The 26,534-nt window shown below is 43.2% G+C and overlaps 1 protein-coding gene across 1 annotated transcript in view; it reads right to left on the bottom strand.

Moving 5' to 3' along the window:
• Nucleotides 1-26,534, bottom strand: part of nalcn (sodium leak channel, non-selective) — a 119,969-nt gene that overhangs the window by 4,163 nt on the left and 89,272 nt on the right. The window contains exons 27-43 of the mRNA XM_048240027.1: nucleotides 25,315-25,446; nucleotides 24,098-24,265; nucleotides 23,589-23,693; nucleotides 23,377-23,483; nucleotides 22,185-22,305; nucleotides 21,866-21,964; nucleotides 21,440-21,533; nucleotides 17,563-17,669; nucleotides 17,358-17,432; nucleotides 17,034-17,153; nucleotides 16,840-16,908; nucleotides 16,365-16,513; nucleotides 15,722-15,815; nucleotides 15,081-15,213; nucleotides 14,402-14,517; nucleotides 9,645-9,802; nucleotides 7-157 (exon numbers count right to left, since the gene is read on the bottom strand). Of these exons, the coding sequence (XP_048095984.1) occupies nucleotides 7-157; nucleotides 9,645-9,802; nucleotides 14,402-14,517; nucleotides 15,081-15,213; nucleotides 15,722-15,815; nucleotides 16,365-16,513; nucleotides 16,840-16,908; nucleotides 17,034-17,153; nucleotides 17,358-17,432; nucleotides 17,563-17,669; nucleotides 21,440-21,533; nucleotides 21,866-21,964; nucleotides 22,185-22,305; nucleotides 23,377-23,483; nucleotides 23,589-23,693; nucleotides 24,098-24,265; nucleotides 25,315-25,446 (1,998 nt within the window). The remainder of the gene's footprint in view (nucleotides 1-6; nucleotides 158-9,644; nucleotides 9,803-14,401; nucleotides 14,518-15,080; nucleotides 15,214-15,721; nucleotides 15,816-16,364; nucleotides 16,514-16,839; nucleotides 16,909-17,033; nucleotides 17,154-17,357; nucleotides 17,433-17,562; nucleotides 17,670-21,439; nucleotides 21,534-21,865; nucleotides 21,965-22,184; nucleotides 22,306-23,376; nucleotides 23,484-23,588; nucleotides 23,694-24,097; nucleotides 24,266-25,314; nucleotides 25,447-26,534) is intronic.

The following is a 26,534-nucleotide window of genomic DNA, read 5'->3' as shown; positions in this document are numbered from 1 at the left end:
ACTCACGGCCCGGATGCGCTTGAGGCACTTCTTGAGCCACATGCGGATGGTCTGCTTGGCCACCTCTTCCTCGATGGTGTACTCCAGCTGCTCCCGCGCCAGCAGCTCCTCCAGCTGCAAGCTCTTACGGATGTCCACCGAGCGGTACGACAGCATGCTGAAAATCAGACCGTGCGAGAGGACACACACACACACACACACATACACACACAAACACGCAGACACGCAGACACACACACACACACACACACACACACACACACACACACACACACACACAATACACAATACACATACACAATTGATGGAGGATTACCAAAGAGCCAAGGTATGGTAAAATCACTACATCACAAACAGTCAACAATATCTCATATAAACATTATACAGCATTGTACAGTGGGAGGAAAAAGTATTGAATGAGACAACATTTTTTCACAAAGTATGAGGCTATTCGCATGAAATTTTCACCAGACATTAATATTAGCTTAGGTAATCCACACACATAAAACAATTCAAACATTAAAGTCCATAAGTAGAGTTATGTGTAATAAAGTGGAATGACAGGAAAAAAGTATTGAACACGCTAAAAAAAGAAGTACACCAAGACACAGAATAGAATAAACCTAGAGGGGTAATGCTTACACCTAGGGTATCCTTACACTGGATTGAATTGAATTGATTCTGCTGATAATACCTTACAACACTTCCTGAATCTGAAAGACTGAACATTCACATGGACACAGGAATGTTCATAGGCGTCTCAAACTGCATATACAGTAGGTTTGGTTTATAGTTTTGAGGGGGAAACATAATTCACAGAACCTCTATAATTGATTTTCTAAATGTCATACCCTACTGGTAAAAAGTGTAACCAAGTGAACTACACAAGATACATCCGCCATAGTAATTGTAATAGATTGTATTTTTTTATTCAAAAACCAATAACACACCACATACCAAGCTTGATTAAGTAAAACATTATCGAGTGTGTCTCATGAACCGAGCCTCCATCGAAGCGTTCACAATCAAGTGCTCATGTCTTGTGCGAAAGATGCCATTGTAGAAAATGTAGAAAAGTAGTTGAACATTTTTCCTCATGCTTTATTTTGGAAAGATCTTGTATTGGCGTTTGCATGGTAGGTTGAAGTTTCTGTGTTGTGATCAAGTATGCTGGAGTTGAGATGTGCACTGTCTTGAGAATGAGCGGAGAACATGGAAACACCTTCACTACGACATCATCAGCGCCTAACTCAGGTACTTATAAATGGACCATCCTCCTGTGCATGCGCCCCACACTGCAAAGAGCTGACTGACAACTCGTATTGCCCTGAAGAAAAACATCTCCTCGACGTGTGTGTTGTTAGCCAGTGTGGAATTTTCAGATGTGACTGTGGTAGAATTCATCAGTTTGATCACCGGTGGGCGCAAGACCTCAAAGATCACAAGTAATCCAAGAAAGACTTTATATACCTCATGTAACCAGCAGACAACTTGAAATACAGTATCATCCATGAGAATGAGGTTTGCCGGAATAATTACAGTACTGAAATCTTAACGTGTTGCAACTTGATACGATTGCTTCTTTCGAAAACTAATGAGAAGAGTTCAACAACCACATAATTTAAATAGAGATAAAAGTCGGAAAAGACTGGAGATAAAAGTCGGAAAAAAAATTCCGCTTGTGTTTGGTTTAACAACCAAGGCCATTTCCCTCTCACAAATCACTCATTTGTCAGAGAATCAAAAGGAAGTCAACAGCTGTTGTCACCTCCACCAGAGCCAAGAGTGGAGCCGGTGTGGCAGGTTTTTATCACCAGTGAGTGCAAGAGCTCAAATCCACGATAGACTTTATATACATTTCTTAACAAGCATAAATCTTTAAATACAGTATCAGCCATGAGAACGAGGTTTGCCGGAATAATTACAACGCTGAAATCTTAACGTGTTGCAACTTTATACGATTAGTTCTTTCGAAAACTAATGAGAAGAGTTTGACGACCACAGAATTTAAAGTGTTAAAGTTCGGAAAAGACTAGAGATAAAACTCGGACAGAGACTTTCGGCTTGTGTTTGGTTCAACAACCAAGGCCATTTCCTTTTCACAAATCACTCATTTGCCAGAGGATCAAAAGGAAGTCAACTTATATTTATTTCTGTATGATATACAAAAACATCATGCATTGTAGCAAAGGGTTTCCCACTCCATGTTGACCAATTGAATCTAACATATCCAAGGATAAAAGAACACAAGACCTTCACCACTATCTCACCATGTAAAGCAGACTAGATCCATGACAATTGTAGAAAATGACTAGTAGTTGAAAACTGTTCATGCTTTATTTTGGAAAGATCTTGTATTGCAACATTGTGCGATAGATGCCATACAAACAAAGAGGGTTTTGATTTGATATGACTTTGTGACCTGAAAAAGAGTTCAGATCTCTCAGTGGTGACTTTGTCTCTGCCATCATTCCTAAACAATGTCACATGAAAACATCTCAAGAATCACAAACAAGAGTTTTGAGTAACGTATTGGATAGAAAAACAGCATAATCTTTCATCTTTTTGCTATAGTAAAAGACGGCTACTTTCAATGAAGAAGTGCAGGGAAATTGACAAGCAGTGTAACCGTTTTCAAGTTTGAAATAAACCGAACAACTATACCAACGAGAGAAACCGGATTGAAAGTGTCCCATGAACCGAGCCTCCATCGCGGCGTTCACAATACTTTCACAAGCCAGTGGTCATTTGTTCTCTCTACAGGCTGGTTGGAGTTGGCTCCTTCTGTCTGGTCGGATAGTCAGTTCTTGTTTGCATTTCGACTGGGTAGGCTGCAGTTGTGTTGGGCTATGAGTGACTTCAAGGGTGCACGCCTCTCTGTGGACTTGAAGTTCTCGACTGCACTTTAGTCAGTTAAGTATGCTGAAAAAAAACAGGTTTAGGCTTTTGCCTGGTAGGTTGAAGTTTCTGTGCTGTGATCAAGTAGGCTGGAGTTGAGATGTGCACTGTCTTGAGATTGGGCAGAGAACATGGAAACACCTCCTCTACCTCGTCAGTGCCTCCCTCAGGTTCTTATAAATGGACCATCCTCCTGTACATGCGTCCCACACTGTGAATAGTCGACTGGCGATTGTTGTTGCCCTGGAGAAAAACTTCTCCCTGAAGTTCATGTTGTTAGCCGGTGTGGAATTTTTAGGTGTGGCTGTTGTCACCTCCACCAGAGGCAAGAGTGGAGCCGGTGTGGCAGGTTTTATCACCAGTGAGCGCAAGAACTTAAAGACCTCAAAGATCACACAAAAAACTTGATATACATTTCTTAACAAGTAAAAAACTTGAAATACAGTATCATCCATGAGAATGAGGTTTGCCGGAATAATTACAGTACTGAAATCTTAACGTGTTGATACGATTGCTTCTTTCGAAAACTAATGAGAAGAGTTCAACAACCACGTAATTTAAATAGAGATAAAAGTCGGAAAAGACTGGAGATAAAAAGTCGAAAAAAAATTCCGCTTGTGTTTGGTTTAACAACCAAGGCCATTTCCCTCTCACAAATCACTCATTTGTCAGAGAATCAAAAGGAAGTCAACAGCTGTTGTCACCTCCACCAGGGCCAAGAGTGGAGCCGGTGTGGCAGGTTTTTATCACCAGTGAGTGCAAGAGCTCAAATCCACGATAGACTTTATATACATTTCTTAACAAGCATACATCTTTAAATACAGTATCAGCCATGAGAACGAGGTTTGCCGGAATAATTACAACGCTGAAATCTTAACGTGTTGCAACTTTATAATGATTAGTTCTTTCGAAAACTAATGAGAAGAGTTTGACGACCACAGAATTTAAAGTGTTAAAGTTCGGAAAAGACTAGAGATAAAACTCGGACAGAGACTTTCGGCTTGTGTTTGGTTCAACAACCAAGGCCATTTCCTTTTCACAAATCACTCATTTGCCAGAGGATCAAAAGGAAGTCAACTTATATTTATTTCTGTATGATATACAAAAACATCATGCATTGTAGCAAAGGGTTTCCCACTCCATGTTGACCAATTGAATCTAACATATCCAAGGATAAAAGAACACAAGACCTTCACCACTATCTCACCATGTAAAAGCAGACTAGATCCATGACAATTGTAGAAAATGACTAGTAGTTGAAAACTGTTCATGCTTTATTTTGGAAAGATCTTGTATTGCAACATTGTGCGATAGATGCCATACAAACAAAGAGGGTTTTGATTTGATATGACTTTGTGACCTGAAAAAAGAGTTCAGATCTCTCAGTGGTGACTTTGTCTCTGCCATCATTCCTAAACAATGTCACATGAAAACATCTCAAGAATCACAAACAAGAGTTTTGAGTAATGTATTGGATAGAAAACAGCATAATCTTTCATCTTTTTGCTATAGTAAAAGACGGCTACTTTCAATGAAGAAGTGCCGGGAAATTGACAAGCAGTGTAACCGTCTTCAAGTTTCGAAATAAACCGAACAACTATACCACGTAGAGAAACCGGATTGAAAGTGTCCCATGAACCGAGCCTCCATCGAGGCGGCGTTCACAATACTTTCACAAGCCAGTGGTCATTTGTTCTCTCTACAGGCTGGTTGGAGTTGGCTCCTTCTGTCTGGTCGGATAGTCAGTTCTTGTTTGCATTTCGACTGGGTAGGCTGCAGTTGTGTTGGGCTATGAGTGACTTCAAGGGTGCACGCCTCTCTGTGGACTTGAAGTTCTCGACTGCACTTTAGTCAGTTAAGTATGCTGAAAAAAACAGGTTTAGGCTTTTGCCTGGTAGGTTGAAGTTTCTGTGCTGTGATCAAGTAGGCTGGAGTTGAGATGTGCACTGTCTTGAGATTGGGCAGAGAACATGGAAACACCTCCTCTACCTCGCCAGTGCCTCCCTCAGGTTCTTATAAATGGACCATCCTCCTGTACATGCGTCCCACACTGTGAATAGTCGACTGGCGATTGTTGTTGCCCTGGAGAAAAACTTCTCCCTGAAGTTCATGTTGTTAGCCGGTGTGGAATTTTTAGGTGTGGCTGTTGTCACCTCCACCAGAGGCAAGAGTGGAGCCGGTGTGGCAGGTTTTATCACCAGTGAGCGCAAGAACTTAAAGACCTCAAAGATCACACAAAAAACTTGATATACATTTCTTAACAAGTAAAAAACTTGAAATACAGTATCATCCATGAGAATGAGGTTTGCCGGAATAATTACAGTACTGAAATCTTAACGTGTTGATACGATTGCTTCTTTCGAAAACTAATGAGAAGAGTTCAACAACCACGTAATTTAAATAGAGATAAAAGTCGGAAAAGACTGGAGATAAAAGTCGGAAAAAAAATTCCGCTTGTGTTTGGTTTAACAACCAAGGCCATTTCCCTCTCACAAATCACTCATTTGTCAGAGAATCAAAAGGAAGTCAACAGCTGTTGTCACCTCCACCAGGGCCAAGAGTGGAGCCGGTGTGGCAGGTTTTTATCACCAGTGAGTGCAAGAGCTCAAATCCACGATAGACTTTATATACATTTCTTAACAAGCATACATCTTTAAATACAGTATCAGCCATGAGAACGAGGTTTGCCGGAATAATTACAACGCTGAAATCTTAACGTGTTGCAACTTTATACGATTAGTTCTTTCGAAAACTAATGAGAAGAGTTTGACGACCACAGAATTTAAAGTGTTAAAGTTCGGAAAAGACTAGAGATAAAACTCGGACAGAGACTTTCGGCTTGTGTTTGGTTCAACAACCAAGGCCATTTCCTTTTCACAAATCACTCATTTGCCAGAGGATCAAAAGGAAGTCAACTTATATTTATTTCTGTATGATATACAAAAACATCATGCATTGTAGCAAAGGGTTTCCCACTCCATGTTGACCAATTGAATCTAACATATCCAAGGATAAAAGAACACAAGACCTTCACCACTATCTCACCATGTAAAAGCAGACTAGATCCATGACAATTTTAGAAAATGACTAGTAGTTGAAAACTGTTCATGCTTTATTTTGGAAAGATCTTGTATTGCAACATTGTGCGATAGATGCCATACAAACAAAGAGGGTTTTGATTTGATATGACTTTGTGACCTGAAAAAGAGTTCAGATCTCTCAGTGGTGACTTTGTCTCTGCCATCATTCCTAAACAATGTCACATGAAAACATCTCAAGAATCACAAACAAGAGTTTTGAGTAACATTATTGGATAGAAAACAGCATAATCTTTCATCTTTTTTGCTATAGTAAAAGACGGCTACTTTCAATGAAGAAGTGCAGGGAAATTGACAAGCAGTGTAACCGTCTTCAAGTTTCGAAATAAACCGAACAACTATACCACGTAGAGAAACCGGATTGAAAGTGTCCCATGAACCGAGCCTCCATCGAGGCGGCGTTCACAATACTTTCACAAGCCAGTGGTCATTTGTTCTCTCTACAGGCTGGTTGGAGTTGGCTCCTTCTGTCTGGTCGGATAGTCAGTTCTTGTTTGCATTTCGACTGGGTAGGCTGCAGTTGTGTTGGGCTATGAGTGACTTCAAGGGTGCACGCCTCTCTGTGGACTTGAAGTTCTCGACTGCACTTTAGTCAGTTAAGTATGCTGAAAAAAACAGGTTTAGGCTTTTGCCTGGTAGGTTGAAGTTTCTGTGCTGTGATCAAGTAGGCTGGAGTTGAGATGTGCACTGTCTTGAGATTGGGCAGAGAACATGGAAACACCTCCTCTACCTCGTCAGTGCCTCCCTCAGGTTCTTATAAATGGACCATCCTCCTGTACATGCGTCCCACACTGTGAATAGTCGACTGGCGATTGTTGTTGCCCTGGAGAAAAACTTCTCCCTGAAGTTCATGTTGTTAGCCGGTGTGGAATTTTTAGGTGTGGCTGTTGTCACCTCCACCAGAGGCAAGAGTGGAGCCGGTGTGGCAGGTTTTATCACCAGTGAGCGCAAGAACTTAAAGACCTCAAAGATCACACAAAAAACTTGATATACATTTCTTAACAAGTAAAACACTTGAAATACAGTATCATCCATGAGAATGAGGTTTGCCGGAATAATTACAGTACTGAAATCTTAACGTGTTGATACGATTGCTTCTTTCGAAAACTAATGAGAAGAGTTCAACAACCACGTAATTTAAATAGAGATAAAAAGTCGGAAAAGACTGGAGATAAAAGTCGGAAAAAAAAATTCCGCTTTGTGTTTGGTTTAACAACCAAGGCCATTTCCCTCTCACAAATCACTCATTTGTCAGAGAATCAAAAGGAAGTCAACAGCTGTTGTCACCTCCACCAGAGCCAAGAGTGGAGCCGGTGTGGCAGGTTTTTATCACCAGTGAGTGCAAGAGCTCAAATCCACGATAGACTTTATATACATTTCTTAACAAGCATACATCTTTAAATACAGTATCAGCCATGAGAACGAGGTTTGCCGGAATAATTACAACGCTGAAATCTTAACGTGTTGCAACTTTATACGATTAGTTCTTTCGAAAACTAATGAGAAGAGTTTGACGACCACAGAATTTAAAGTGTTAAAGTTCGGAAAAGACTAGAGATAAAACTCGGACAGAGACTTTCGGCTTGTGTTTGGTTCAACAACCAAGGCCATTTCCTTTTCACAAATCACTCATTTGCCAGAGGATCAAAAGGAAGTCAACTTATATTTATTTCTGTATGATATACAAAAACATCATGCATTGTAGCAAAGGGTTTCCCACTCCATGTTGACCAATTGAATCTAACATATCCAAGGATAAAAGAACACAAGAGCTTCACCACTATCTCACCATGTAAAAGCAGACTAGATCCATGACAATTGTAGAAAATGACTAGTAGTTGAAAACTGTTCATGCTTTATTTTGGAAAGATCTTGTATTGCAACATTGTGCGATAGATGCCATACAAACAAAGAGGGTTTTGATTTGATATGACTTTGTGACCTGAAAAAGAGTTCAGATCTCTCAGTGGTGACTTTGTCTCTGCCATCATTCCTAAACAATGTCACATGAAAACATCTCAAGAATCACAAACAAGAGTTTTGAGTACGTATTGGATAGAAAACAGCATAATCTTTCATCTTTTTTGCTATAGTAAAAGACGGCTACTTTCAATGAAGAAGTGCAGGGAAATTGACAAGCAGTGTAACCGTCTTCAAGTTTCGAAATAAACCGAACAACTATACCACGTAGAGAAACCGGATTGAAAGTGTCCCATGAACCGAGCCTCCATCGAGGCGGCGTTCACAATACTTTCACAAGCCAGTGGTCATTTGTTCTCTCTACAGGCTGGTTGGAGTTGGCTCCTTCTGTCTGGTCGGATAGTCAGTTCTTGTTTGCATTTCGACTGGGTAGGCTGCAGTTGTGTTGGGCTATGAGTGACTTCAAGGGTGCACGCCTCTCTGTGGACTTGAAGTTCTCGACTGCACTTTAGTCAGTTAAGTATGCTGAAAAAAACAGGTTTAGGCTTTTGCCTGGTAGGTTGAAGTTTCTGTGCTGTGATCAAGTAGGCTGGAGTTGAGATGTGCACTGTCTTGAGATTGGGCAGAGAACATGGAAACACCTCCTCTACCTCGTCAGTGCCTCCCTCAGGTTCTTATAAATGGACCATCCTCCTGTACATGCGTCCCACACTGTGAATAGTCGACTGGCGATTGTTGTTGCCCTGGAGAAAAACTTCTCCCTGAAGTTCATGTTGTTAGCCGGTGTGGAATTTTTAGGTGTGGCTGTTGTCACCTCCACCAGAGGCAAGAGTGGAGCCGGTGTGGCAGGTTTTATCACCAGTGAGCGCAAGAACTTAAAGACCTCAAAGATCACACAAAAAACTTGATATACATTTCTTAACAAGTAAAAAACTTGAAATACAGTATCATCCATGAGAATGAGGTTTGCCGGAATAATTACAGTACTGAAATCTTAACGTGTTGATACGATTGCTTCTTTCGAAAACTAATGAGAAGAGTTCAACAACCACGTAATTTAAATAGAGATAAAAGTCGGAAAAGACTGGAGATAAAAGTCGGAAAAAAAATTCCGCTTGTGTTTGGTTTAACAACCAAGGCCATTTCCCTCTCACAAATCACTCATTTGTCAGAGAATCAAAAGGAAGTCAACAGCTGTTGTCACCTCCACCAGAGCCAAGAGTGGAGCCGGTGTGGCAGGTTTTTATCACCAGTGAGTGCAAGAGCTCAAATCCACGATAGACTTTATATACATTTCTTAACAAGCATAAAACTTTAAATACAGTATCAGCCATGAGAACGAGGTTTGCCGGAATCATTACAACGCTGAAATCTTAATGTGTTGCAATTTGTGTCCCATGAACCGAGCCTCCATCGAGGCGTTTACAATACTTTCACAAGCCAGTGGTAATTTCTTCTCTGTATGTGTGTGTGTGTGTGTGTGTGTGTGTGTGTGTGTGTGTGTGAGCTCTCACACATTTGGTCCAATTTACCTCACTCTCTCTGGCAAGATAAGACTACTGCAGTTTGCGTTCACTCTTTTTACCATTGTGAGATGGCGCCGGCCAATCTGTGCACACATACAGACTGGACAGACAGATGGAAGTGACACCCCCTCTGCTGGAGGTTGAGTGTAATGAACCTTGTGCTGACCTCATGTGCCTCATGTTCCGGCTCTGTGTTCCTCACCTGAGCACGTCGTGGAAGGTGACGTCCCCTCCGTTGTGCAGACGCTCCATCTCATAGCACATGTGCTTGAAGAGCAGCTTGTCCTTGTCCAGGTCCACCTCCAGCCGGCCTCTCAGCAGACGCAACAGGAACTTCACTCGCGACGTGGGGATCAGTCCCTATGAGAGAGAGAGAGAGAGAGAGAGAGAGAGAGAGAGAGAGAGAGATAGATAGATAGATAAAGAGGGGAAGATGAGAGTGTGTTTGATGAAACCAGAGACAGCAAGGCTTTATCGTTCTCTTTCACATACAGTATTTAAAGGTCTCATCTCATCGTTTTTTCATTAATTTTGCAGTGGTCTGTAGTATTGATGAATGCCCTGTGAGCCGGTTTTGAAAAAAAAAATGCTGTCCCGCGGCCTGTTTCATGCTGTTCTAGTTTGGTGGGGAAGGTGGGCGGGGAGGAACGACTGGATTTCGCCTCTAGTCATGAATATTAATGACATGCTAATGAATTCACCTCTGATTGGCTAACAGTTCTATGACGCTTCCTCCAGTGCATCCTCATCCGATTCTGCCTGTGCTATGCTCCATATTCAACTTTACAGTGCTAAAACCTGGCTAAAACTCGAGTCAAAACTGTTGCACAAAATGTCTTCGGAGATACAACTTCATGTGTTTGATCCTAATATTCGAGTAGGAAGAAGAACCGCTTCCTGATCGTTTGTCGGTGAACGTTGGTTTAATAGAATGGCAACAATGGCCTGTCAGCTTAAAATTTCTCCTAAAAGAGGTACACGTTTGTTTCAAGTAATAAACAGTTGGAAACGTTTTAAAATAAAGACCTATTTCTTTACAGTCAAAAGTCTTTGCAATCTTCCTAGTAGATATTTTACTTCACAACACAGGTAAGCACCCTAAATGCAGTTCAGCCACTGACCTAGCCTGCTAATGCTATCGGAATAGCTAGATAGTTATGGTTTGAATTCCATGATACTATCATTGAAAGACCACTTGGTCATAGCCCAATATATATATAGATCTAAATGCAAACACGCCTACCTAGCTATATTTTGCTGGAATTGTACCAGAATGCCTACAGAAGCAGAGAATGTGTGCTGCAAGAGTTCTCGGTAATGAGAACTATGGCTTTGATAGCCTGACAATAGCAGAGGTTAGCCTACTCAAGTTGTTTTCTGTCAATGCATGACAGAAAAGTAGCCTACTATAGTATAATACTATAGCATAATGTACTCCCTTCAAAATGCACTAAACATTCGACTATGACAACTATGGCCCTCTGTGAGACAGAAGATATGAAAGGTAAGATAAACCTTTAGCTTAAAAGGGACAAAAAACTGATGAAACTCCTAAAACAAATATACAAAACAGGTCAATTTTCAATAAATAACTTTATTGTATTTACATACAGCAGTACTCAAAGTGTGGTCATAGTAAGCTATCTCAAGTGTTCCACAAGTAGATGTGGTAAAATATAATAGACGAGTTGTTTGCAATATTGAACCAACTTGTATGTAAATCCAAACAGTTCTGCAACACTGATGTAACCTATGCCAGTTTAAATCATATGAATCCTCTGACACCATAAGCAAGGTGCAAAGACAACAAGCAAGGTGGTTCAGTGAGAAGGCCTATTGTGTACTGTTGAAGTAGGTCTACTGTTTTTTTTTTTTTGCTAGGTGGTCCGTGAAATACTGACAAATAGTAATATTGCAGTCTATTAAAATAATGCAAACACAAAACAAGAACATCCAAACTATGCACAGAATTAACAATGTCCTCTTTTTGCCAGACGATGCAGATATCTGGCCTACAGATCCTTTGTAAGATGGTGCTGGGATTATTTAGGGAAAAAGGTCTGAGTTGTTGTTTCGGCTTGTATTGTCCTGGGGATCCGAAGGGACAACACACAAAACACATTTGTGTGATGATTCTATTACATTGCGCTGGGCCATAGGTGGAGTCATCAGGTGTTATTGTGGAGATGTCGCTTTCATCCTCCTCCTCCTCTTGATCAACCCGAGGTCTTCTAGCTGGCCTTGGATGAACAGGCTTGATGGCAGTAGAGGTAGCAGGCCCCCATGCCCATGGTGTATCCGAAGTGCTTGTATCAATACTCATACTTTCATGAAGTATTCTGTTTGGGTACCTAAAGTAAATAAATGTGTATTACTGTCAAGTTACAAGATACTAATAGTACACAGGACATTCACTATCTCACACAAAACTGTACTGGCACAATGGAAACAAAAATATTTTAGTGACCGTGGTAAGGTGTAGGATTTACTAAGTAGCACACCCACAAGAAGACATTCGGTAATATCAATTCTATCTGTTATGCAATTCATGGGTTTCATCAGGTCCATTTACACAGGTGTATTAATCAAGCACCATGCAGTCTACATTCATTATCGAGGTGCTTGATTTTATAAACCTGTGGAAAGTGACCTGACGAAATCCATGAACTGACTTTCCCAAACATTGACGAGCACATAAGAACCTGTATTAGCCTACTAGAAAAAGACTTCTAGAAACTACCTAACACAACAATAAAAGAAAGATCACAAACCTTTGCTTTTAACGATGACCTAATGTAGGCTAGAAAGCTGTGTAGCCTGACATGAGGATGTGCTCTGGAAGACATACAAAACACTAAGTAAACAGCAAGTAATCAAACAAAAAACATCATTGTAGGCCTACAAAGGTCAATGTAATAATGGCAGGGAAGACATAAATTAGACTGAAGTGTAAATACCTGAGCTCTAGTGATAGCAACTTAGCCTAATAGTGCACGTGGTATTGTGTTTTTGATTTTCCCTGTTTAGACTAGAACAATACCATTACTTAGTTGAGCATAAAATATTGTTGCTAATATTATTATTTGTGGTTTAACACTTAGGTTAGAAGATTATAGGTTCAACAAGCTAAATCTCTGGGTAGTGTGGTCATACAGTTTCTTATGAGTGTAGCTACACCAGGGCACGAACTGAAGCATTCCGTGGCGTTATGTAACGTTACTGCAACAATTAGCTTCCAATAGGCCTAATCAATGGAAGTAGCTACACCTGGCGTGTTAGTGGCCCTGTAGGCTACGTTCGGGAAAAATAGACCATTCCTCTAATGGATTTTACCAGAGCCCTTCCTATTAGACATTCTCTGATTTTACACGTCGCGAACAGAACACTTCAGTTACGTGCCTGGTGTAGCTTCCTGTAATATAGGCTAGCCTAAGCCTAGCTTGTGCCCTTTTCACGCATGCTAACGTGAAGAATATGAACATGCTATTTTGTAACAGGCGTTAGGTGGAAAAGTTTGTTTGTACCTTCACAGCCTGTGAGCTGGTGGTCGATCATCATGACGGTACAGAACCAGGTTTTCAGAACATAGATGCAAAACCACTTTCTAACTGTAGGCAGTGACTGTGGTTGAAATGATTGGAACACAGAACTAATGTTGCACTACTTCGGTGGTGGTGTTCCAACGATAAACCGAACCATTTCTTCCTCAACTCATGTTTCTAAGGCAAGACATGCAACATTGATGTGTTATTGCCACAAATAACACAGGCACGATTTTTTCCGCCCCATGTTAGCAACTTGCTGTTAACAATCCCTAGCCGCCAAAAATCTTCCAGTCTTCCTGTAGGCGGTCACAAGCCAAGGTGGGCGGGCCATGAATAATCAGTTTCCTTCGGCCTCATCGGGAAGGGCTCTTTCTGATTCGGGCTTCTTTCCCCGCGGTATTTTCTTTCATTGGCTAATGCGGGCAATGGGGGTAGAAGATCATTTTCACGTGTAGCATGCATATGCAACTTGGAGTGAGCTATAGTATTTCGAAAGTAACAAGTATTAAACGGTTTCTCAGTGAATGAGACCTTTAAAAAATACAAGTCTGTCAGCTGAGGACTCAAATATTTTCCTCAACTTCGTTTCAGCATAAGACTACAGCAGGTCACTGATCAGTAACTGGAGTCATGTGTCTGTCTGTCAGCAGGTATGACTGCCACAAGCATATTAACACACACACACACACATACTGTTACATTTATTCATTTAGCAGGCAGTTTTATCCAAAGAGACTTAATAACATAAAAAAATAATAACATTAAAAATAACATTATTACTATGCAGAACAGACCTTAGGTAAAAATGATATTACACCAACTAAACACACACAAAGCGACATAGAAAAGAAATTATAATTAAGGTGTGCCTGTGAGATTTTAGGTGGCCTCAACCCAGTAAAAGTGAGGGGCGCAGAGACATGATGACAGGTGGGACGCAAATGACCTGGAAATGTAAATATTATACTGTATTGCCTATCAGTGCTCTCAATATGAGTATAATGACAATCAAAAACAGAATATGCTATTCACAAGAATAATTAACTTTCAAAAGGCTGCATCATGATTCATTTTCAAACTTGTGCTATGTGAGGCTACAATGCAAGGTGGCAGGGCTTGGATTTAAACATGGAAACAATTTCATCATAGCTTGCTAGGATAAGCTATGATGGTTGTTTTGGCAGGTTATAGTGATAAGAATGGATGAAGTAATGTTAAGTGTGAAAGTATATATTAGGCTAGGTGAAAAATATTTTAGGTGTGCCAGGCAGACGATTGGGTGTCCCAGGCACACCAGGGCACACCCATGGCTACGCCACTGGCACACACACACACACACACACACACACACACACACACACACACATACACACACACACATACACCATGTTAACATGCACACATAACCTCTCACCTCCCGCTTGTCATCCACCATGTTCCAGATGATCTGGAAGTGGCGCAGGTCGTTGTAGCTCAGTAGCTGGTCCTCTTCAGTGGAGTAGAAGAGAGAAAAGTTCTCCACAATGATAGCTGCAAGCAAGGGTAGGATTAAAGTGAGACACTCCTGTGGGAGTCACTGTTGTGTGGGTTGTGCTCCTCACACACCACACACACACACACACACACACACACAGACAAACACACACACACACACACACAGAGACACACACACACACACACACACACACACACACACACACATGGACAAACATACACACACACACACACACAAAACACAAACACACACACACACACACACACACACACACACACACACACACACACACACACACACACACACACACATGGACAAACATACACACACACACACACAGACAAACACACACACACACACACACACCCACACTAATTTTAACTAATACCAGTCTCCATCTCCTTTCCTCCACTGAGCTGAGGCTGTAATGGGATCCCAATTGTGGGCACTGAATACTAATACCCATCACCAGCCTCGCCCAGGAAAGCACACTTAGACTAAGGAGGACGCTCAGACTGTCCACTTAATGGCCTAACAAGTATGGGAGAGGGATACACGTGGAGGTGATGTATCCTGGGAGACGCAGCGGACGCCTTACCCACGAGCAGGTTGAGCATGATGTAGGCGATGATGACGTAGAAGGAGCAGAAGTAGATGAGCGCGCCGGCGTAGTTGCCGCAGTCCGTCTCCCAGTAGCGGAGGCTGTCCGGCGTACAGAACGGAGGCTGCACCTGAGGGAGGGGAGAGAGATACGGCACACACATGCACACACACACACACACACACACACACACACACACACACATGCACACACACACACACACACAGAGATACATAGACACACACACTGATATCTCAACAGATGGGACCGTGGTGAACAGGGTGTTCTGCTCTCCAAAACAGACATGCTGAACAAAGATTAATATTGCAAAAAGACCAAATCAGATCAATGCATAATTAAAATTCTAATTTACAATTGTTTCTTTAACCTTTTCAACTGAACTAAGTGTTCTTTTTCGTTTGTTTTGTTTACTGACAGAGATTAAGAATATTAATATCTAAAAAGTGAAACAAAGTTTTCAATAAGCATTTTCCAAATGGACTGTCTCTAACAGTGCTCGTCTGGCTGACCCCCTCCCCCCTGTTATGCTCAGTGGAGATGGCATGAAAGAGAGTGTAGCCGGTGAGTGCTTCCTGCCTTGCCTGCACTACTGTGAAGTGAAGTGCTCTCTGCCTTACCATGCAGTCATGCATGATCTTGTTCCAGTCCTCTCCGGTGACGATGCGGAAGAGCACGGTGATGGCCTTGCCTGCCGTGGAGAAGTTTGCGTGCCTGCCATCAAGAGCGAGAGAGATAGCATGCATGTGAGAGAGAGAGAGAGAGAGAGAGAGAGAGGGGTGACCAGAACAAAGAGATTAAAAGAAGCGTTGGTAAACCGATTGGCTTTTGGCGTAGGATTGAAGACATGTAGGAATCACACCTCTGGGAGTCATCAATTCTGCTCTGGGTCTGAGGAGCCCATTATTATGCATTATTAACACTCTGGGGGCCTGTTCAACTGTGTGGTGCCATAAATCTCATCTCATATATGCTGTGGTGATACTCCTTAATCAGCTACACCTCTCCCTCTCCCTTCCACCCCCTCTCAGCCACACACACACACACCACATTCACACACTCAAAAGACCTGGTCCTGGCCAATTCTGCCCACTTGGCAATGTTCACATTTACAAGTGTGGGGACACAGGCACACAAACGCCAATATTGGCAAAAGTGTTGAAATCACACACCACAAATGGAACATACATAACACATAAACACACGCAGACAGACAGACACACACACACACACACACACACACACACAAACACAAACATGCACCTGTTGATGTTCTCTCCATACTTGACGGTGCCAAAGAGCACCACACCGGCGAAAGCGTAGCAGAGCAGCAGGAGGAACATGCCCACGATGATGAAGAAGCTCTTATACATGCTCACCACCACCGTCAGCAGCAGCATCTTCAGAGTCACCTAGGAGACCAGTCAAACAGGAAACAGTCATGTTCACTTCCTTATATACAGTGGTTACATCATCATTCACACAGTACATCCACATATCCACATACATTCACATCTATTATATGGATGTAAATGCTGCATCAAAGTCAAATGGAAAAGGCTGGAATGTGGTTATGAATAGAATTGTTTTACTGTTTGTTATCAGTTCTGGTCAGCAGTAGTGGCAGTAGTGGTTTACCCACAATTATTATGAATTACAATCCTGATTGTTCATGACTGCTGAATGTTTTACAAACTGCTTTACAATCATGCAATGTCTGCAACACCAGCATACTTACATGCTTCCCACAAATAGTGAAGAACCTGAGGACTATCACACATGCACCCATCATGTAGGTATATTCATTCTGGAAGAAGGTAACAAAATGATAATTCATTAGCATTACAATGCTTTGGTAAAAAAATATTATGTCACACATCAACTATTCTGGTGGCATGTTTGGAGATCCCACCTACAGCACAGATCACTCACCAGCAATGCGAAGTGGAGGACAATCCATATGAGTCCGAGGGAGGTGACCAGCAGGTCGTATCTGTTTCTGCGGCTCTGCCAGTAGCCGGCTGGGGACATGGCTATCAGCTTCATGGTCACCTGTGCCATTGTAAGAGCGAATGAATTACCTGTGTTGAGGTGCTTACTTTACTGTAATACTATCTCATATATTATAATGTGAATAAGTCTCCCTTAGGTTTGTCAGAGAGAACAAGGGAATGCTTGAGAGTATTGAAAAGACATGACTAGTGAAACAGTTGCACAGACAGGCCATGGCCATCACTGTAGGCCATGACCACTCACCTCCAACACAAATATTAAGGTGAAGACTACAGACATGGTGGCCAGGGGGAAGGTCACAGGGTCATCCACATCCCACTGAGGCCCATACACAGAAGAGAGGGAATGAGAGAGAGAGAGAGAGAGAGAGAGAGAGAGGAGAGGGTATTAAATGAAGTAATAGACTGCTTATTGACAGGGCTTTTGCTGCAGTGGGTGGGACCCTCACCTTGACGGACAGCAGCACAGACTGGGCCAGGACGAGGACGGCGATGCCCCTCTTGAAGAACGGGTGCTGCGTGATGTCGTACATCTTGGCACGGAAGCCGCCGTTCTCTACAGTCAGACAAAGACAAAAAGCAGAAGTGACCAAACTGACCCCTTGCTCTGTCCCATATACCCCCCTTCACCTCAGCACTGTAGTGTATCACAGACTGACCTCTTGCTTTGTCCCATATACCCCCTTTCACCTCAGCACTGTAATGGTCAGCAGACTGACGGTATACATTCGAGAAACATCCAAGTGCTAAAGCTGAGACTGTGTATATGACACTGGACTACCAGACAGAGTAAAGCTCCGCTGTATTCCCCGGTCAGTGACACACGGCGAGCTCTTTGTCTTGCCCTGTCCACCTCTCACTCCGGCTGCAGAACGGGCCTGGTCACTCATTATGAGATGCCATCTGGGGCGGCACCACCACACAGCCATCGGCCATCGGCCTGCAGCCATTGCTCACGAAGCATCAGGAGAGAATTCCTTTGCGGGGAGAAAGTGCCCACTAAGGATGGTTGATGAAGTTGTCGGCCACCTTGACAGCCTACGCGTGTGCACTCACCCACCCACACCAGCGCCCACACACCAAGAGCTAATGGGAGTCGATGAAGAAAGGAGAAGAGGAGAAAAGATGGACGGGTATAAAGGTAGAGGAAGCGAGGGACAGAGTGATATGGAACGAAAAAAGAGGGGCTTTAAATTGGACAAAAGAATCAGTGAGCGTGGTGTGCGTGGGTGGGAGAAAGACAGAGAAGAGACAGAGAGAGAGGGGGAGAGGGAGAGAGGGAGAGAGAGACAGAGAAAGTCCTAAAAAGCCAAGAGATGAGTATAAAAACAAGCCCCTTCGTCCAGCTAGTCCTGAGACTCACACATACTAATAGCACAATTAACACAACTAATAGTCAGCCTCAGGACCTTGCCCCCCTTTCTCAAACAATTTGGCCTAACCAAATTAAAAATGCAGAAAAACAAAATTACTTATAAACTTCAATGTTATTTGGCCCTAAACAGAGAGTACACTGTGACAGACTACCTATCTACAGTCACTGATATCAGACAGAGAAAAACCTTGACCAGGTACAGACTAAGCAATCACAATCTGGCTATCGAGAAAGGCAGACACAGGCAAACCTGGCTGTCCAGAGAAGACAGGCTTTGCACCAACTGCAACCAAGGTGCCATAGAAACAGAGCTTCACTTTTTAGCTGAATGCTGCCAATACATGAAGCTACGAGATCAATTCTTTCCTAAATTCAGAAAAATTCACACAGACCTTCAGAACATCAGAACTAAGGATCCAAGTCTAAGAATATTACTAGGAGAGGAACAAAAGAGTGCAAGAGTCGCAGCAAGATATACTGTATAGATGCTTGCCATAGAAAAAGGGAGTGAAGCACACAAAAAAGTCAAACACACACATACACACACACACACACACACACACACACACACACACATACACACAACAAGAATTAACGACAAGAGAAAAACAGCAGGCTGCTTTTGATTCTAACCCCCTTTCTTTAATAATCACTGTAGGAGCCTGGACTAATCAAAAGCTAAACAATGAAACCTCTTCATCCCTAACTGAGAAAAAGGCTCCCCTAACACATACAGTACCTCCAGATGTTTTGTGATGAGATGAGAGGGCCTTCAAAAGTCTTTGTCTCTACACCTCTAACCTTTTCTTCTCCCTCCACCTGTCTCTGTTCTTTTTGAGGATGATGGGGAAATAGAATTCTAAGACTTCACTCTTTCCGTCTTTGTCTGTCAGTCAGTTAGTCGGTCTCTCTCTTTGTTTGTGTGTGTGTGTGTGTGTGTGTGTGTGTGTGTGTGTGTGTGTGTGTGTGTGTGTGTGTGTGAGAGAGAGAGTGAGTGAGTGCAGAGTGCTACACTAACAGACAGGGGAGGCGGTAGTCTGTCTGGCTCGGGGCTGGAGCTGCATCTGAGAGTGGGCATTACTGACGGCCCCCAGACACACAGGCCAGAGACCAGAGCCCTCAAGGCAAAGCTGCATGTGTGTGTGTGTGTGTGTGTGTGTGTGTGTGGACCGACAGAAGTGTCTAAACACACACTACTCCACTGAGGGCAATAAGAGACAGAAGATTCTATATTGTGAAGAGGGAGTAAAGGGGAGTAAGTGTTTTGAAGAAGATGACACAACGTGCTAAAAATCCTTTGAGCAGGAAAAAGAACTTAGTAATGCAATTTCTGTTATTAGTTTCTGTTGAGAGCGACAACATGCAATTGTCCATTCACACTGCCAATATGTCTTCAGGGAAATTCGACTATAAAGAAAATTGTCATTTGTTTATTTTCATTTTTATTGTTCACCTACATCCTCTGAGGTCTAGGAGAGGGGTCAAGATGAACACAAGTAAACAAACAAACAAACAAACAAACACATCGGGACACCCAGGGCAGTGTGTGGTGATCAAAGGGCCAGTTCATTTCAAGGCGTTTGTTTATTATTTCTTTTACTAGGAGTCCTGTCTTTGGTACACCTGCCTCCATTTATGTGAGGTGGCATCCTGTCTAAGTTGAACATGCACCACTTCAAGAGTTACAGATGAAAACAACAGAGGACTCAGCATGTCCACAATAGAGAGAGAAAAGGAGAGAGAGAGAGAGAGAGAGAGAGAGAGAGAGAGAGAGAGAGAGAGAGAGAGAGAGGAGAGAGAGAGAAAGAGAGAGGCACAAGAGAGAACAAAAGAGACAGATAAAGACAAAAAGAACTTTATCAGAATGCACTGGAGCACAGAAACCTTGTCTATCCCCCATACCGTCCCTCTAGTTTTTTCACTTCAGACACTTCAGACATCCACACCCAACTCTCTGCTGCTACATGAAGCACAGGGTCTTCCAGACAAGCCCCCATCAAACATCACACATTACAAAAGCCTGACATCAAACATCACACATTATGTGTGGCCAAATCTGACCGAATTATATTGAACAGAATAGTGGGAAAATGAGAAAATACTGGCACATAGAGTGGCACGTGAACTTCTGAAAGCCAGCCGCCATTGAACAATTTAATATTGGAGCCCCCGGACTGTTCTAGTTTTGCCCCCCTTTCCCCCTTCCTCCCCCCCAGATGAGAGGGCTGACAGTAATGGAGTTCTGAGTTTCCCTCTGATGGGGAAAGAGACGAGCTCCCGACTCCACTGTACCGCAGAGCAGCGCTGATTAAACACTCCCACCAAGCACGCCATTAGAGAGATGAGAGAGAAAGGGAGAGAGAGAGAGAGAGAGAGAGAGAGAGAGAGAGAGAGAGAGAGAGAGAGAAAGGGATAGAGAGAGGAGAGAGAGAGAGAGGAGAGAAAGAGAAAGGGAGAGAGAGGGAGAGAGAAGGAGAGAGCATACCAACACACATACACTGAGAGCGAGAGAGAGAGAGTGAGAGTAAGAGAGGGGGAGCAAGAAAGATGAGGGCAGGAGGGAGAGGGAGAGACAAATTAAAATAAAGACTGAAACAGGGTGTGTGAGTGAAAGAGAGAAATGAGAGAGGGATGGGGAGGAAGAGAGATGGCACATACTGCACAGCTGCCAGACCAAAGCAAATAAAGCAAATCACCCTCAAGACCCAATCTATCCCTCTACCTTCCTCTACTCCTCTCTTCTACCATCCCTCCTCTATCACTCTTTCTCTCTTTGTCCACTTCTCACCCTCCTACACACCCTGCGTTGCAGCAAAGCCTGTGTCCCAGACATCTGTTAAGACCTGACAGCTTCCCACAGAAAAGCCCTGCAAGACTTACAGAGCTGGAGGCTCCAGTGACAACCTACTACTCTCTCACACACACACACACACACACACACTCTCACACACCTGGCCTGGGTGGGAGGTGCAGGGGCTGAGCGATCTTCAGTCTGCTCTTCAGGTCCTCCCATCTCCTCTGGTCCACTGTGAGCAGAGCGGTGCCCTAATACAACAACAGTTACAGGACATAAGAGACATTCTATTCATCACACACACACACACACACACACACACACATACATACAAACAACACACACACACACACACACACACACACACACACACACACACACACAGGTCACACACAACATTGTCACTAAGGTCACTGTACATTCATAGTGAAATTTTGATTTTAACAAGAGTATGAACAGCACTACTAATAAACTAATAACAATATGGGTAGTAAATAAAGCTCACTAGAATCACAAATATGTTTGCATAAAAGCATATTACATGTGACATGAGAGTTATTCTCTTATGAAAGAAACGCCGCACCTTATTCTCATTGAAGTTAGCAATGACCACTCCAACAAACAGTGTCAGTCCTATCATGCAGCCCAGGAACACAAACACATGGATGTAGATACCGTGTATCTGTAGAGAGAGAGAGAGAGAGAGAGAGAGAGAGAGAGAGGGAGAGAGAGGGAGAGAGAGGGAGGAGAGGGAGAGAGAGTGAGAGGAGAGAGAGAGAGAGAGAGAGAGAGAGGTGTGAGAGAGAGAGAGAGAGAGAGTCAGAATCACCTGAGATGACCTTCATGATGACAATTTTAGCGGGCGCCAACAAGCGCCTCTGTGATGGGGAGTGTGTTTTTACCGGGCCGACGCGGTGGATGATAACGTCGCGCACCTCCACCCAGCCTTTCAGGGAGAGGACCTCAAACAGCGCCAGCATGGCATTGCCAACGTTGTCAAAGTTAAAGTTACGAGGGTTGGCCCTGAAGAACAAACAAAATGGCAGGACAATAAACGTCAAATTAAGTCACATTTACTGTCCAAAAACACACAGCACATGCCTCACAAACAAATATGCTTGCCTTTCAATGCCGAGGCACTAGAAGTAAAACATCATTATGCATCTCAGGCACGATAACAATATGCCCAGTGACCAGGTCAGCGAAGTCAAATGAATAAAACTGCCACAAAGCATCAGCATAGGCAAACAGAGAGGATATTACATCGGAGTTGAAATGCCAAGCACACTCTTTTTTTAAGGGCACTATCGTCTCTAGCAGTTGTTAGGGGCTGTTTTGAGGCGCGTCCAATTCCCCTGGGCAAACATGCGCAGCACGTCTGGCACATCAAACAGCTCTCTGGGCTGAGATGAAAGACTGATGGCTGACTCAATCCCAATCAGACCCCAGCTCTGTGAAGGTAGCAAAGGGACAAAGAGAACTAGAGAGAGGTAGAGAGGTTGGGGTGGGGGGTGATAGAGAGAGAGAGAGAGAGGGAGAGAGAGAGAGAGAGAGAGAGAGAGAGAGAGAGAGAGAGAGAGAGAGTGAGAGTGTGGAGAGAGAGAGAGGTAAAAGAGAGCCAAGGAGAGGAGATGAAGGGGAGAGATAGAAGGAGAGATATTTGAGAGTAAACATATTGGGTAGTGTGTGTGTGTGTGTGTGTGTGTGTGTATGTGTGTGTGTGTGTGTGTGTGTGTGTGTGTGTGTGATAGTATAAAAAAGGAGAGTCATTAGGAGACAGGGGGAGACGGGGGGACCGATGCTAAATGGACCTTTGACCAGGTAGACGCAGTTTCATCATATTTGGAGATATGATGGGGACAGGTAGACTTGGGAGATGGGGGACTCTAGACAAATAGGGGGTCAGTCTGACGCCTCGTGGGCCCCCCCGTGTCCCAGAGCTATAGGGCTGATTACTGTCACATGACTTATTATTGGGCCCCAATGACTTACAGTATGCAATAAAAGGGGGGGGCTAATCATAGAAAAATCTATTACTTCTTCTAAATAAATGCAATAAAATTGTAATGGTTACAGTAAGTAACCAGACCCTACCAGACTCTTGGCACCCAGAATCCCGGCTTCTTTTCCCCCGGCTTCAGCCTCAGGTTTAAGTTCTTGGAGACGCTGACGTTGATTCTGAAAATGCCGTGGCAGTCTTCCTACGGGAGATCAGGGAAGAGCAAGTCACACACTTCTGACTCGGTACACCAGACCCCTTGCTCATGACAAGAATACATGAAAAGGGAACAGAGGCTCAGTCTTACCCGTCTCTCCACGTTGGGATCATTGCACTTTGCGAGTTTTCCAGCGAAGAGCTGAACCCCAAAGCTTGCAAACACCAGCATTAATGTCAAGAGTAGAATGGAGACCTATATGGAGAAATCAATACAGAGCTTTAGGAGCAAAGGGAAGGTTTTACCATGGAATTGAATACTTGCACTATACAGCAACAGACCCTACAGGAGCACTTGGATAGGTTCCAAGAAGTGTAGGCGGTAATTTCGCTCAGGACATCACAATAATATGATGATAATACGAAACCTCTTGTGAATCCAAGATTTAGTATTTCATTGCAATATATGCACTGCCAGTTATTACATTACTGCTTTGTAATGTAATAACTGGCAGTGCATCTTTGTCACACACATATATACACACACACACACACACACACAAACATATACACACACACACACACACACACACACACACACACACACACACACACACACACACACTCACACTCACACTCACACACACACACAGCACCCACCAGGAAGATCTCCTTGAAGCCCTTGAGGACCTCGCGCACCACCTTCCTCATCTGGGGCACCAGCTTGAAGATGCGCAGTGGGCGCAGGCAGCGCAGCATCATGAGCAGCTGGGCGCCCGACTCAGGGGGCACGTTATTGGGCAGCCAGCACAGGAAGATCAGGCTCACCTACGGCACGAGCAGAGGGACACTTCATGCCACAGCACACGGCAGCTGCTCTCAGAGCTGTTCTTACAGCATGCTTACGTGAGCTATAACTAAAAATGATAATCTATAGGCCATATGAAAATCAGGTCATAGCTACTGTAGTAAAGAGCAGCAGTAACACCACCAACTGACAAGTAATTTCCGCCTTTGTGAGTCTGTGACTCTTTGAATAAAAGCTAATGAGTCAAAAAAATGAGTCAACTCTAACTTTTTTACCTTTAAAGAGTAACATTTGTTTGTTTGCATGACTGATTGCTACACAGTGAATGGAATAGTTGAAATTGGTGGCGGTAGATTAACTGCTGTGATAATAGACATCACATTGAAGCCCTCTGACTGGAAGTGATTAAAGGTTCACCTATACGCCCCACAAACCCATCTAATTGATGGTCCATCACTGCACTGATCCATTGCTGATCCGTTCCTGTTTACCAACCGCAAATCTTAATGGTCTGTGGCGGTATTATCTAGCGGTGGTGAATCTGTGGTGATCTGTAATTTGTTTCACTAAAGCATTGCATAATGGAAACTCATAAAGTCATTATAATCAACTCATTAACCTATTCACACACACGAACACCATCCCCCCAACACACACACACACACACACACACACACACACACACACACACATTCAGAAACCACAGAGTCTATGGAGACTTAGCCTGGAATGCACTCATCTCTGATCTCAGTTCATTAGTTAAATATGCAAATCATGTTTACTGATGAAAGGAAATGAAATAAAAAGAAAAAGCCATTATGAAATGAAGTGGAAGCAGAAGGCAAAGTAAACAAGAAGCCGTTTAGAATACTGGGTCATTCCAAACGAGCTGACGTTTAGAGCCATTAATAGGGCCTCTTCAAAAAGTTGAGAGCAAATGCTTCCGCTCAAACACGTTGGTGAGCGTGAGTAATCAAAGAGTAGAGATTTGGAGGGAAACACCCCCTCACCACAGGCCCCCTAAACAACAACGCAAAATGAACAAACAAACAAACACACACAGACTCACCAGATAGATGAAGATGTCCATGACACCGCCGAAGTCCCTGATCACGGCGGTAGGAGTGAAGAAGAGGCCGTCGGCCATGATCTTCAGGTTCAGCTCGATGCTCATGAAGATCACAAACACAAACTCGCCGATCTGTGAGCAAGGGCACAAGCAACCCGCCATGCCCACAGGGGCACCAGTCAGCACACAGCGAGGGCACAATCACACCCTCACATGCACATGAATCCGCATGTCTGTACGAGTGAGTCTGCATGTGGTTTAAATAAGGGAACTTTCTGACAACATACACTCAGTGAATCAAATAGTATTATTTATCATCTATTTAGGAAAAGTACAGCCATCTGACTAAATATTCCATACACATGATGCAAATGCTAGTGTGCATTATAGATAAATAGATAGATAGATAGATAGATACTTTATTGATCCCCAGGGGAAATTCAAGTAGTCTGTGTGTGTACAATATAGCATACTATTGTATAGTGTAGTATATTTTATATACAGTAGTATTAATATAGGGCAAGTGATTTAATTATTTTCACTTTCTTTATATGGATGAGAGGGCCATTATGATGGAGATGGAGATAGAGGGACTGCTCACTGAATACCTCTAACAGAAATCACACATTTTCTGGCCTTAATTACGACAGAGGCCCTTCCAGTCCACCTTTCCCTCCTCTCTCTCTCTCTCTCTCTCTCTCTGTTATTGCGCTTAAGATAGAGCACTTAGCTTGGCCGAGGAGCCGAGAGAGAGGCTGCTCCAAAGTGGGACACTAAAATCGGTGGTAATAACTTTGGGTGGTGGTGGGGTGAATGGCCTTTAGCACTCAACTCCAGAGAGGAGAGGGAAGTAAAGGAGGAAAAAGTTGTGCAGTCAATCTCTTCTCTCTTGATCACAACCCATACTCATACTCATGGAAGCCTTCAGAGGACACTTAAAGTAAGACAGTTGGACACAGGAAAGAGAGAGAGAGAGAGAGAGAGAGAGAGAGAGAGAGAGAGAGAGAGAGAGAGGAGAAAGTTTCTTTGAAAGAGAGGGGGGGTCACTTGCAGTGGAGGTGACATTGAGAAGTGCATTTTTTTTTTCTCTCATTGATTCCTATTGAATCAGTAGGCATAGCAGGGAAAAGGGTGCAAGGGAAAGAGAGAGCGAGATATAGAGAGAAAGGGAAAGAAAGACAGAGTAAGAGATAGAGAGAGAGCGATAGAGAGAGAGAGAG

The sequence above is a fragment of the Alosa alosa genome, chromosome 3, assembly GCF_017589495.1.
Source record: "Alosa alosa isolate M-15738 ecotype Scorff River chromosome 3, AALO_Geno_1.1, whole genome shotgun sequence".
In the NCBI taxonomy this organism is placed as follows: Eukaryota; Metazoa; Chordata; class Actinopteri; order Clupeiformes; family Clupeidae; genus Alosa; species Alosa alosa.
The sequence above is the reverse complement of the archived record's forward strand: the minus strand, read 5'-3'. Positions and strand labels throughout refer to the sequence as shown.